Source organism: Daphnia pulex, chromosome 7, assembly GCF_021134715.1.
Source record: "Daphnia pulex isolate KAP4 chromosome 7, ASM2113471v1".
In the NCBI taxonomy this organism is placed as follows: domain Eukaryota; kingdom Metazoa; phylum Arthropoda; class Branchiopoda; order Diplostraca; family Daphniidae; genus Daphnia; species Daphnia pulex.
The window spans coordinates 8,875,883-8,887,418 of record NC_060023.1 but is presented as its reverse complement, the minus strand read 5'-3'; the positions used below and the strand labels follow the sequence as shown (position 1 = coordinate 8,887,418).

Here is an 11,536-nt window from a genome sequence, read left to right as displayed (position 1 = left end):
TGGGTTTCCATGGAAACACATGTTTTCCTGAAAACACAATGTATGGACTAGAATATTTGAATCTCGTGACGTTTTTCGCAACCGTTTGGTTGTAATTTGGTAAAGAAATCTAAAATGACAATTTTTGTAGAAAGGTTGTTAGTTCACCTCGACGGAAAAGTTTTGGAAGACCTCGTTTCTCATTCGACTTTGAATTACACGGCTGTCATAACTGACGACAACCAGCTGTACATATTCCAGGAGGTGAGAAATACAATATGGTTCAAATATATGTAATCTACTATAAACTTTGCGTGTTATAATGGAATTTTAGAGTGCTCTTTTACATGGCTGTCCTTGGAAAAGCCCTTCTAAACTTGTATCGATCAAATGGCATCCTACTCTTGCTGTCGTCACTGTTGGTTCAGATATTGGGGAAATTTACACCCTCATCCTGGATACAAAAATTTTGAAGGAGATAAAAGTTCCAACTGTTCAAAAACACCCAGTTAGGTTTCTCTGTTGGGCAAATGAAAATCAGCTTTTAAGCCTTAATAGCGTAATGAATATATGAAAAAGTAATGGTTAATGACATTTAGACTTATTTTCATTTTTCTCTCCAATTCCTCGTAACCACAGAATGGTATTCTAACAGTCTGGAATCATTCCAAAGATAACCATTTCCAAAAGATAACTGAACATGATATAAAAGACACACCTTCTCAACTGACTTGCTTTAGATTGCCTGCACCACCTTGGGAGAGTTTCATTGGAAGCTCCTCTGGTGAGAATATTGGTTGAAATTTTTAACCTCATTAATCTGACATGTTTTCTATCAAAAATGATGTAATTCAGGTGCTATCTATCATGCTGTTCAAGATGGCCCAGCATGTACAGAAGTTGTTCGAATGGAAAAGGCCATTCAAAATATTGTCAACCATGAAGATTCTCTTTGTGTTTTAACTTCTGGTGGACTTCTTTCTGTTTTCAGAAAAAATAAATTGAAGGACGGAACTAAAGTCATTGAACTTCTAAACACGGTACATAAACAGTGCGTTTACTTATTTTTTAAACCTCTGAATAAATCAATTCCGTTTCTTCTCTCAGGTGAAAATAAGCGGGAAATCTCAATTAATTCAGCTGACGTGGTTGAATAAAAATATGATTGCTCTGACCGGTGGCGATCTGACAATCCGTTTGTGGAACTGCCAAAGCAACGATACTTTCCTCTTGCCACTGCCTGACGTAGCTGAGCTTACTCTTCACTCTGGAGCGGAACATTTCACCACACTTGCCTACCTGCCCGATAAAACCCACGCTCTCCTGTCCGCTGCGACTAATTTGGGTGGCATCGTCTTTTGGCGAGACAACAATAATCGTAACGACATTCACACTCCCGAAGATGATTGGCATTTCATCGGTCTGGTTGGCCTCTCTGGCGGTTCTATCGAACATTCCGTCTGGGGAGCAAAATATCTCTTTGTACATAATGGATCTAGCCTTTATCAAATTGTCCAGCAGCAACCATCAGTCGCTTTCAGGAACGAAGTAAATTACCGTATTTTGCAAGAAAAAAAAAAGGTTAAATATCTAAAAAAACAATTGGATTTTTCTTGTCTAGATTGGTGTCGTTCAACTTTCGTCATCTGTAGTATCCGTCCAAAGACAAACAAATTCTGTTCAGCTGGATTTACCAATAAGAATTTCCGGAATAGACTTGTGTGAGAATCACCTTTTAGTGTGGGGAGAGGCAAAAGTGGTCATTTACCAGATGGGAGTAGGTACCACCAACGAAAAACCTTTTGCAATTGGTAAGTGTTTGTCTCTTTTTATATTCGACTTTCATTACGAAATTATTCTATTTGAACGTTACAGGAAGTTTTGAATGCGAATGCTTGATGGTGCGGCTTCACAAAACAGCGTGTTTCTGTCTAGAGGGTCCGTTGATCCAAATGCGGAATTTTCAAGGATCTGTAGTGTGCCCCCCGCTATCCTTTATGGACTCGGAAGGATCTCCCGTAACGTTGGATCTCTTCGGTAACTTCTTGTGCGCATCATCGACTAGTGGCTACGTCAAGCTATGGGACGTGACTACTAGGTATGTAGCTTAATTTACTCATTGTAAGATCCTTTCGCTTGTACATAAACTATTATTTTGAATTTTAGTGATCCAAAGCTACACATAAGCACGAAAAACGTAACAGCGAATGTTGCTGGTTTTGAGCGATTCCGTTCCGTGAAAACCAACATTGATGGCTCTTGCATCTCATTTACAGTCGATGTACGTAAACCACTTATTTATTTACGAAAGTGTTAAAAACAAATTAAATTTTGAATGACAGGCAGATGAAGGACTAACCAAATTGTTCGTGTGGAGAACCACAATGAATTTGGTCGAATCCTTTAACGTAGCCGCCGAATGGCCAGAGGAGCAAGGCGTTCTCCAAGTTCATTACTGGGATGAAGATGAACCCCGGATTGTTGTTTGCCAAATCGCAGGCAAAGAGAACAGCTGTTTGGTTTCGCTTTTAGTTCCAACTGAACAGGAAGAGCTTTTGGTTCAAGACGTGGTGCCCATGACAACCGACCTCATTGGCGTCCGACTTCCTCACTACGCCATTGTGGATGAAGCGACGAAAATTCATTTGCGGTTGCTAGACAGTTTGGCCAGTCTGAACGATCACCGTGATAAGGCAGCCCGCGACGCATTGTTATCATTCAGCTGTCACCTAAGACGTGGGCGTGTGGAGCAAGCCTATCAGGCTGTGCGATCTTTTGCCAAGTAACTTGACTGTTAGCATTTTTAAAAATACATGGCTAACGACACTTTTGAATACAGTCCGAAAATATGGGAAAGCTTAGCTCGCAGCTGCGTCCAATTGAGGCGACCGGACGTCGGCCTAATTTGCTTGGGGAAATTAGGCAGCGCCAGGGCAGCTGCGGCGGTTCGATCTGCCCAGGAGAAATATTTAGGCCAAGTGGATGCAATTACAGCTGTTCTTGCCGTCCAGTTGGGCATGATAGTAAGTGGTTGAGTTAACTTTCTTTTATTCAACCCAACAATTGAATGATGTCATATTATTTTTTACAGAAAGATGCGGAAGCGATGTGCGAGCAATCTTTATGCTACGACCTTCTTAGCCGAATGTACCAGGCTTCTAACCGATGGGACGAAGCGTTGCAATTGGCCCACACTAAAGATCGAATCAACTTGAAACGGACTTACTACGAGTACGCTCGTCATCTCGAAGGCGAAGGTACGTATCTTGTTAATCTTTTTCTTGATTAGCTGCCATGATTAGGTTATAGCACTTCAAAAATAATTGATTTTCTATTTGTAGGAAATACTACGTTAGCGCTCCAAATGTACGAAAAGTGTCAAACCCATCATTTTGATGTCCCACGAATGCTATTCGAAGATACAACCGCCCTTCAGAATTATTGCACTTCCAGTCAAGACCCGTACATTTTCTAAATTTTTATTCCTCGTAAAGTGACGGGGTTATTAATCAGGTTATTGTTGTTTGCTCGGTAGAGAACGACTTCGTTGGTGGGCTCAGTTTCTGGAAAGCAGCGGAGAGATGGATACGGCGCTAGAACACTACGCCAGGGCTGGAGACTACCTTTCACTTGTGCGGCTTCATTGCTATTTGGGCGATTTGAATCGAGCGACCGAGTTGGCTGAACAGAGCCAAGACCGCGCAGCTTGCTTCCACGTCGCCCGGCAACACGAGGCTAACGATAACATTCCCGAGGCTTTGAAGTTTTTTGGCCAGGCAGCCGCCTACGGTAACGCTGTCCGTCTATGCAAAGTATGTAGTATTCATATCATTCCCCTTTTGAGAGAAAGCACACTTGACTTTTTTCTTTGTAAATAGGAACACGAACTGGATGACCAGCTGTACCGATACGCCATGCTGGGCGAACAAGAAGAAATGATTGAAGCTGCACGTTATTTTGAAGGTTCATCGGCTAACAGCGATCGCCAACCGAGATTCGATCGAGCAGTCATGCTGTACAGTAAAGCTGGACTTCTTGATACTGCCCTCGATTTGGCTTCTAGGTAATATCTTGCATGAAATGTATAACAAGTGAATGTTTGGCTTATTTTTCTTGCGCCCTTCAAAGAACGGAACAGCATGAAGCTGTATTAGAATTAGCTCGACGTTTGGACAAAAACTCGAATCCTGCATCACTGCAACGTTGTGCTGATTATTTAGCAAGTCATCGCCATTATGATGCAGCTGTAGATTTGCTTGCCATGGCAGGAAAGGTAAGATTAGAATCTCGATATTTTCTACGTCTGAATCTAAGTCTGAAAGGGAATTTATTTTACAGAATTCCGATGCAGTTGACATGTGTTTGAAATACAATGTCACGTTGACAGAAGCGTTGGCCGATCAACTCGTAAATGGGGAAAATAACAGCCGATTGCTGACTCAACTGGCTGAAGTTGCTCAACGCCAGGGTGACTACCAGTTAGCGGCAAAGAAGTTTACTCAAGCAGGAGATAAAGTAATTGATCTTTGGTTTTTATTTTTTTGTTTGATTTCTTTAACTAATGGGAAATTTGTATCTAGTATCAAGCGATGAAAGCTCTCTTAAAATCAGGCGATACAGATCGAATTGTCTTCTTCGCAAACGTGTCTAGGCAGCCTGATATTTATATACTTGCTGGAAACTATTTACAAACCCTCGACTGGCGCTCCCACCCGGAATACGTCAAACACATTGTGACCTTCTACACGAAAGCTAGATCGCCCGATCTCCTTGTCGGCTTTTATGAAGCCTGTGCACAGGTTTGTAAATTAATTATTGGTTATTAACTTATTATTTATCTAAAAACTAAATAGATACGGCAATGTGTTCTTATTATTAGGCCGAGGTTGATGAATACCAAAGCTACGACAACGCAATGAACGCATTGAAAGAAGCGCACAAAATTATGTCCAAAACTCCTGAAAGTAGTCAATCAACAAGATCTAAAGCACTTTATATGAAAATGGCTTTTCTGGAGCAGTTCATTAACATCAGAAAAATGTCTGCCACAAACCTACAAGGAATTTCTCAGTTTGAAAGTATCTTACAATCATCTAGCATGGATTTAGGCATTTTGAAACCAGGAAATGTTTACTCTGCTATTTTCCAACTTTATGTTGATCACCAAATGCACAATGAAGCCCTCCAAACTTTGAATGGGATGAAAGCAACTGTTCCAAAGTTCATGAATTATTTGGATCCTGACATGGTGTCTCAATTATGCCTAATTCAAAATGTGTCATCAACATTATATCTCGAACAAGGTAACCAAAATGGAGAGGAAAACTCAGAGGATATAAGAGAAATTATTAATCACAGAAAATAATTTATTGATGATATTCAGACTTCACTTAGAAAGTGCTTGCATTATAATCTCAGCTTCTTTAGATATTGGTTTTAAATCAAACCCTTTCAGTTCTGGTTTCCCTTCAAGATCTCTCAAATGTTTCACTTGTTCTTTAAGCTTGTTGCGATGTTCAGATATCTCTTGATCAACCTCTTTTAACTCTGCAGGAGAAAGGCGACAATTTGAATTAATTTTGTTGAAATTTAAATGCTAATTTTAAATACCTCGTTCCAACAAGTTTTGCGCCTTGGACGTCCTTATTTTTACGAATATGTTTCCAATCGACACCCATGCCTTTTCACTAGGTTCCAAGCCATTTTTCAAAGCCCGAAAAGCTTCCCGTGTTTTTTGGCGCTTGAAATCCAATGCTACTATCTCGTCTCTGGTGATAAAAATCTCTTGGGCAGCAGCTTCAGTTTGAAGTATCAACTGTTGTGTCTTTTCGAAATCCATGGCACAATCTTTTTGTTTAGTTTGAAAGTTTGAAGAGATTGTTCTTGTTTGCTGTTGTATCGTCTGCTATTCATTTGCCCCATTGCCAAAATTGACGAACAAAATCAAAAGAACCAAATTTTGTATTGTTTCTCTGTCTTCAGTAATTTTGTTACCTTTTATTTTATTGTAACTGTTCTGCATGATATCTTGAATATTAGAGTTTGATTCAAAACTGATAATCATTAATCAATCAAGCGCAATTTCAGTGTTTAACGTGTTAACACTGTCTGTCGACTGCTCTGTGAGAAAGAGCTATCGGCAAGTGGCTCAAAAACAACAAAACAGATGAATACTCTAGTTCGTCTTCTACCTGAATCGTGTTTGCAAGCGTTAACTGCGGCATATTTTCGCTGTACGTCTACAGTTTTTATTTGAACATTATTTTGTCAACAAATTGAACATTTTCTTAAAAATTATTCTTTGTAGTTTCTGCTTGGAGAGCCCTTGGTTCAAGAAGTCACAGCCAGCTCAAAACTTGTATTGACTCAAAGATGAAAGTCCATATCATTCCAGCTTTGCAAGATAACTACATGTATTTGGTATGCAAACTTTTTGGATTCGGCTTATCACATGTAAAATACATTTCATACTTAAACTATAGTTGGTGGATGAGAGCTCAAATGAAGCTGCAATTGTAGACCCAGTAAACCCTAGCAAAGTGGTTGAAATTGTAAATCAGGAAAATGTGAAATTGACCACTGTTCTTACTACTCATCATCATTGGTTTGTTTTATCATTAGTATAGTAAATTTTTAATTTAAATGTTTGGGATTTTGTTTTTAATGACAGGGATCATGCAGGTGGCAATGAAGAATTAGTAAAACTTGTTCCTGGGCTTGCAGTATATGGTGGAGATAACCGTATTGGAGCGTTGAATAAGAAGGTTTCTCATGGAGATAAACTTCAGGTTGGAAACCTAGAAATTCAATGTCTATTTACACCATGCCACACTTCTGGGCATATTTGTTATTATTTGCCCTCAAGCAGTGTCAATGGACAATCAGCAGTATTCACTGGTGAGTAAAACTTTGAAAATATTCTAGTGGTTAAATGAGTAAATATTTTCAATATTGTTTCTTCAATATTAGGTGATACTCTCTTTCAAGGAGGATGTGGTAGGTTTTTCGAAGGAACGGCTGATCAAATGTATCATGCATTGATCAATGTCCTCGGCGCTCTTCCTGATGATACTCGTGTTTACTGTGGTCATGAATACTCTTTGCAAAATCTAGCTTTTGGACTTCATGTAGAACCCAATAATGAATTCGTTTCCAAACGTATATCTTGGGCCCGAGAGCAACGGGAAAATTCCCAACCTACTGTTCCTTCTCTATTGAGCGAAGAAAAGCAGTTCAATCCATTCATGCGCGTTCACGAACCCTCTGTTCAAAGTCATGCTAAACAAACCGATCCTATTGAGACGATGAAATCCTTGCGCACTGAGAAAGACTCATTCAAAGCCAATGTATGAAAATCATGCATGTTCAACCGACATTTTTGGTATAATGTTGTCCTTCAATATGTCACCATTATATTCATGTTTGATACTAACTGTACATGTCATCGGGTTATTTTCCCTTTGAAGAGTTTTATAGCTTTCGTCACACTTGATCGCGGAAACGCATGTTGAAAATACATATCTACTGCGACGGAAGATTTTAGATTTTGAATAGTTTGCGCATTGCTGCTGATTTTTACGTGAGATATTTTCCATTCCTTGCATAACAATAATGCTTTTTAGACCACTACAAAATTAATCGACTCAACATTTCCAACAGACCAAGTATTTTTAGATAGAATCATAGAATGTGGTGGGAATGTCTGGTTATGGATTACCGAGTTAGATGTCGTTGATGTAGAACATGTTAGCGGCAAGCAACCGAGTCGAAGTAAAAATGGTGTACGTTCGTCTATAAGTTGGTGAGTAAGTTAATTATTTTGTGCTATTTTAAGTATCTTAATGTATAGTTATTAACTGTTGTTAAAGTATTGAGCTTTTATGTGTTTGTTGTAGCCTATTTAGTTTTATAAATATCAGCACAGACTGTGATATCAGTGCCACTTTCAGTTGTACTTGTGTGCAAGTTGAACAGCATTTCAAGCAATTTTTCACCTTTTTATTCATTGTATGCAAGTTTTACATAATCTAGACTAGAATCGTTTGATGCTGTGATTCGAGCAAGGAAAAACTTGTTGAGTGAGAGTTGTAGTTTGGTGGATAGTGAGTTATGGCGCTTGGTTGATGAGGTTGATCCGTTGATGGTCTTAGGATCTTGTCCTTTAGTTTCAATCCGAATCAAACTTACATGTAGGTACTATATTGCTATACAAATTCTTGATTTTATGTGTAGATTAATATGATTTATTATGAAGGCCCACTTTGTGAGATTTAGTTAATAGTTGTGTTAGTTTACATGATTTATTACATTATTTAGTTTCATTTATTTATTATAAAGACATGGGAAAAGTGGGAGACAACATGTAAAGGCAATCAGACATGTGGACTTGTGGAAGGAGCAAGAATTATGAAATGGAAGATTTTATTCATTCACCGAAGAAACGAGTCAAATGACTCAAATGTCAATTGGTATACAGTGAGTTTTTTTAAAGCCATAAGCCAATAACCATTTGGTGTTCATTTTGATATTGGTTGTTTTAGACCCATCCCCAGCAACGTCAACCTGCAGAAGGAAAGGCCAGTTTGCATGTCCTTGTCCTTCCTTCGCGCTCGAAGGTCACGGGGACTTTACGTTATCAAACGTGTCATGCAGTACTGTAGAGGTTGGGTACGAATGAGACGTGTTTTGTTACACAACCATTTGGTATTCATTTTGATTTTGTTTGTTGTAGACCCATCCCCAGCAACGTCAACCTGCAGAAGGAAAGGCCAGCAGTTTGCATTATCCTTGACACTCGAAGGTCACCGAGATCATTACGAAAAACGTGTCATGCAGTGGTGTAGAGGCTGGGTGAGAACGGGACGTTTTGCATAATTATCAAGTAGGTACAATAGCCGCAAGGCTTGAGTTGAGAGGTCAGGGTTTGAAAAAGTCGTATAAAAGGAGAGAGAAGAGACGAAAGAAATCAGTCGATGGAGCATCTCCGACACAGCAACAACTTCAGCCTTTTAATTGTCATCATCTGCCTTCTTCATAGCATTACCAGTACGCAATCATGGGTGAATATTCATTTTTATTTCGAATCATGAATGATTCTTGTTTTTAGTTGTTGATAGTTATATTTGAGAATTTATTTTTCAAATTGTGTTTTGTTTAGTTAACTATGGCGTTGTGTTGCTGTTTGGTGTTTATCGTCGATGTCTACCACGAGAGAAATCGTATTAAAGGAGAGAGAAAAGGCGATAGAAATCCGTCACGTCTCTTACGCGGCAACAACTGCATCGCATTATTAGTCACCAGCTGCATTCTTCACCTTATTATCAATTTGAAATCGTGGGTAAATATTCTGTTAAATGAGTTTTCTATCAATTTCAACTTTTTTTTTCTATTTGTTAATATGCCCTTTATTGAATATTGTCTAGTAAACTAGGCCGTCGTGCTCTGGTCGTGCTGCACTGCTGCTTTTGGTTGCTGTATCGTTGACGGCTGGGTCGACCACTGGTGTACTAATGTCTCCTGCGCATGGCGGATACCAAAACACAACGTCGCCGTCTTACTACACCAACAACATACGCAACAACCGGTTATTACAACACCAAGGGTCCAGATAATTACACCACAGCTACCGCAGCTACTACACCGAAGCCCCGAAATATTATTCTTCTTCCCCGAGCTACACCACCAAGGCACTTGAGAACTACACGACTACGTATGCTACACCAGCCTACTACACCGATGCTACCAATTTCTACTCTGCTTCCAGCTACTACACCGATTCTCCAGCTAAGTTCACCACCAAAACGGTCGAATACTACATAGAAGCGCCCAAGTACGATAGAAATCAGTCCAATGAGCATCTCCGACACCCGACACGGCAACAGCTGCGGCGGAGTATTCGTTACTAACTGCATTCTTCGTCATATTATCAGTACGCAATTATGGGTAAATATTCTTCTGTTACATTGAGTTTTGGATCAATTCATATTTTTTATTTATTTGTTAATAGGCCAGTTATTGAATATTTATGTTCAAATTATTTACTGTTTAGTTAACCATGGGGTCGTGCTGCTGTTGTGTGTTGCGTCGTTGATGGCTGGGTCGACCACTTGTGTATCGATGTCTTCTTGGTATGGCGGATACCAAACCGCAACGCCACCGCCTTACTACCCTAAAGCAACTTACGCAACGACCAGTTCCTGCAACGAGGTCTTCAAGTGTTCCTAGTTCTGCTACTACACCACTAAAGCACCGGAGTTTTATAGCACAACTTACGCTGCCCCGAGCCACCACACTGACGCCATGAAGTTTTACTCTGCCCCGAGTTACTACACCACCAAGGCGACGTAGCATGACTACGCATGCTGCCCCATCCTACTACACCGAAGCTCCTAAGTATTACTCTGTTCTCATCTACATATTGCACGGATTTTCCTAAATACTACTCTGTTCCCAGCTGCTACACCGAGACTCCCGCTGATTACTACACCGAAGCGGCAAAGTACTACTCTGCCCCGATCTACACAACCACAACTGAGGCGGCCAAGTATTACGCTGCCCCGACTCACTGCACAGAAGCTGCTCTTTCGTACTACGTTGAACAGAAATACTACACCGATGCTCCAGTTCGCTACACCACGGCCTACGCAACACCACAGCCTCCAAGTACTACACCGAAGACGCCGCCTACAACAACGTATGCTGCCTAGTTTACTACACCGATGCTCCAAGTACTTCATCACTAAGGCGTCGGAATTCTACACGTCTATGTATGCTGCCCCTGCCTACTCCATCGAGGCCCCGCATTACTACAACACTGAAGCGCTCAAGTGCTACACTACAACCTGCGCTGCCCCGAGCTACTACACCTACGTCCCGGAGTATTACTGTGCGTAAAAGGAGTCGTAAGAAAAAAGAAGTGCCCTAACTGCAGTGCCCTATCTGTCACCAACTGCATTCCTCATCGTGTAACCGATTCGCAATTATGGGTAAATATTCTTTTTCTATTTGTTAATATGCCTGTTAATATTTAATATTAATGTTTCAATTTATTTAATGTTTAGTCAACTATGGCGTCGTGCTCCTGTTGGGTGTTGTATCGTTGATGGCTGGGTTGACTGCTGGTGTAGCGATGTCTCCTTGGTATGGCGGAAACTGAACCGCAACGCCGCCGCCTTCCTACACAACTAACGCAACAACCAGTTCCTGCGTCGATGTCTTCAATTACTACACCACCAAAGCACCGTAGTTTTATAGCACAACTTACGCTGCCCCGAGCCACTACACTGATGCCCTGAAGTATTACTCTCCCTGAGTTACTACTCCATCTAGGCGACGGAGTACTACGTGACTACGCATGCTGCCACATCCTACTACACCGAGGCTTCTAAGTATTACTCTGTTCTCAGCTACTTATTGCACCGATTTTCCTAAATGCTACTCTGTTCCCAGCTGCTACACCAAGGCTCCCCTCTGATTTCTCCACCAAGACGGTCGAATACTACACCGAAGCGGCAAAGTACTTCTCTGCCCTGATCTACACAACCACAACTGAGGCGGC

At 40.6% G+C, this 11,536-nt stretch overlaps 3 protein-coding genes and 1 long non-coding RNA gene across 4 annotated transcripts; 3 read left to right on the top strand and 1 right to left on the bottom strand.

Moving 5' to 3' along the window:
* LOC124197926 (intraflagellar transport protein 140 homolog) lies at nucleotides 1-6,039 on the top strand. The gene is made up of 18 exons (XM_046593506.1): nucleotides 1-243; nucleotides 314-538; nucleotides 619-763; nucleotides 835-1,019; nucleotides 1,087-1,527; nucleotides 1,601-1,790; nucleotides 1,855-2,077; nucleotides 2,146-2,260; nucleotides 2,322-2,761; nucleotides 2,819-3,002; nucleotides 3,071-3,236; nucleotides 3,321-3,441; nucleotides 3,515-3,791; nucleotides 3,858-4,042; nucleotides 4,108-4,252; nucleotides 4,318-4,494; nucleotides 4,560-4,778; nucleotides 4,859-6,039. The coding sequence occupies exons 1-18, from the start codon at nucleotides 115-117 to the stop codon at nucleotides 5,342-5,344; spliced, it is 4,053 nt and encodes a 1,350-aa protein (XP_046449462.1). The 5' UTR covers nucleotides 1-114; the 3' UTR covers nucleotides 5,345-6,039.
* Nucleotides 5,328-5,818, bottom strand: LOC124197932 (p53 and DNA damage-regulated protein 1-like). The gene is made up of 2 exons (XM_046593516.1): nucleotides 5,590-5,818; nucleotides 5,328-5,526 (listed from the first exon to the last, which is right to left on the bottom strand). The coding sequence occupies exons 1-2, from the start codon at nucleotides 5,816-5,818 to the stop codon at nucleotides 5,366-5,368; spliced, it is 390 nt and encodes a 129-aa protein (XP_046449472.1). The 3' UTR covers nucleotides 5,328-5,365.
* Nucleotides 6,040-6,054: 15 nt separating the features above from the next.
* Nucleotides 6,055-7,514, top strand: LOC124197931 (hydroxyacylglutathione hydrolase, mitochondrial-like). The gene is made up of 5 exons (XM_046593515.1): nucleotides 6,055-6,212; nucleotides 6,287-6,399; nucleotides 6,462-6,583; nucleotides 6,650-6,876; nucleotides 6,949-7,514. The coding sequence occupies exons 1-5, from the start codon at nucleotides 6,146-6,148 to the stop codon at nucleotides 7,329-7,331; spliced, it is 912 nt and encodes a 303-aa protein (XP_046449471.1). The 5' UTR covers nucleotides 6,055-6,145; the 3' UTR covers nucleotides 7,332-7,514.
* Nucleotides 7,515-7,793: 279 nt separating this feature from the next.
* LOC124197933 lies at nucleotides 7,794-11,366 on the top strand. The gene is made up of 9 exons (XR_006876389.1): nucleotides 7,794-8,172; nucleotides 8,317-8,454; nucleotides 8,520-8,646; nucleotides 8,711-9,038; nucleotides 9,137-9,316; nucleotides 9,402-9,921; nucleotides 10,028-10,371; nucleotides 10,433-10,964; nucleotides 11,040-11,366. It is a non-coding gene; the product is annotated as an uncharacterized LOC124197933 (long non-coding RNA).
* Nucleotides 11,367-11,536: the final 170 nt, after the last annotated feature.

What these genes read in the sequence shown, in the direction of transcription:
- LOC124197926 (XM_046593506.1), top strand. Translation starts at nt 115, where the DNA reads ATGACAATTTTTGTAGAAAGGTTGTTAGTTCACCTCGACGGAAAAGTT. An exon ending in TTACTCAAGCAGGAGATAAA is followed by an intron (nt 4,495 to 4,559) that starts GTAATTGATCTT and finishes ATTTGTATCTAG; the next exon opens with TATCAAGCGATGAAAGCTCT. An exon ending in TTTATGAAGCCTGTGCACAG is followed by an intron (nt 4,779 to 4,858) that starts GTTTGTAAATTA and finishes TCTTATTATTAG; the next exon opens with GCCGAGGTTGATGAATACCA.
- LOC124197932 (XM_046593516.1), bottom strand. Translation starts at nt 5,818, where the DNA reads ATGGATTTCGAAAAGACACAACAGTTGATACTTCAAACTGAAGCTGCT. An exon ending in GCAAAACTTGTTGGAACGAG is followed by an intron (nt 5,527 to 5,589) that starts GTATTTAAAATT and finishes TTTCTCCTGCAG; the next exon opens with AGTTAAAAGAGGTTGATCAA.
- LOC124197931 (XM_046593515.1), top strand. Translation starts at nt 6,146, where the DNA reads ATGAATACTCTAGTTCGTCTTCTACCTGAATCGTGTTTGCAAGCGTTA. An exon ending in AAGATAACTACATGTATTTG is followed by an intron (nt 6,400 to 6,461) that starts GTATGCAAACTT and finishes CTTAAACTATAG; the next exon opens with TTGGTGGATGAGAGCTCAAA. An exon ending in CTTACTACTCATCATCATTG is followed by an intron (nt 6,584 to 6,649) that starts GTTTGTTTTATC and finishes TTTTAATGACAG; the next exon opens with GGATCATGCAGGTGGCAATG.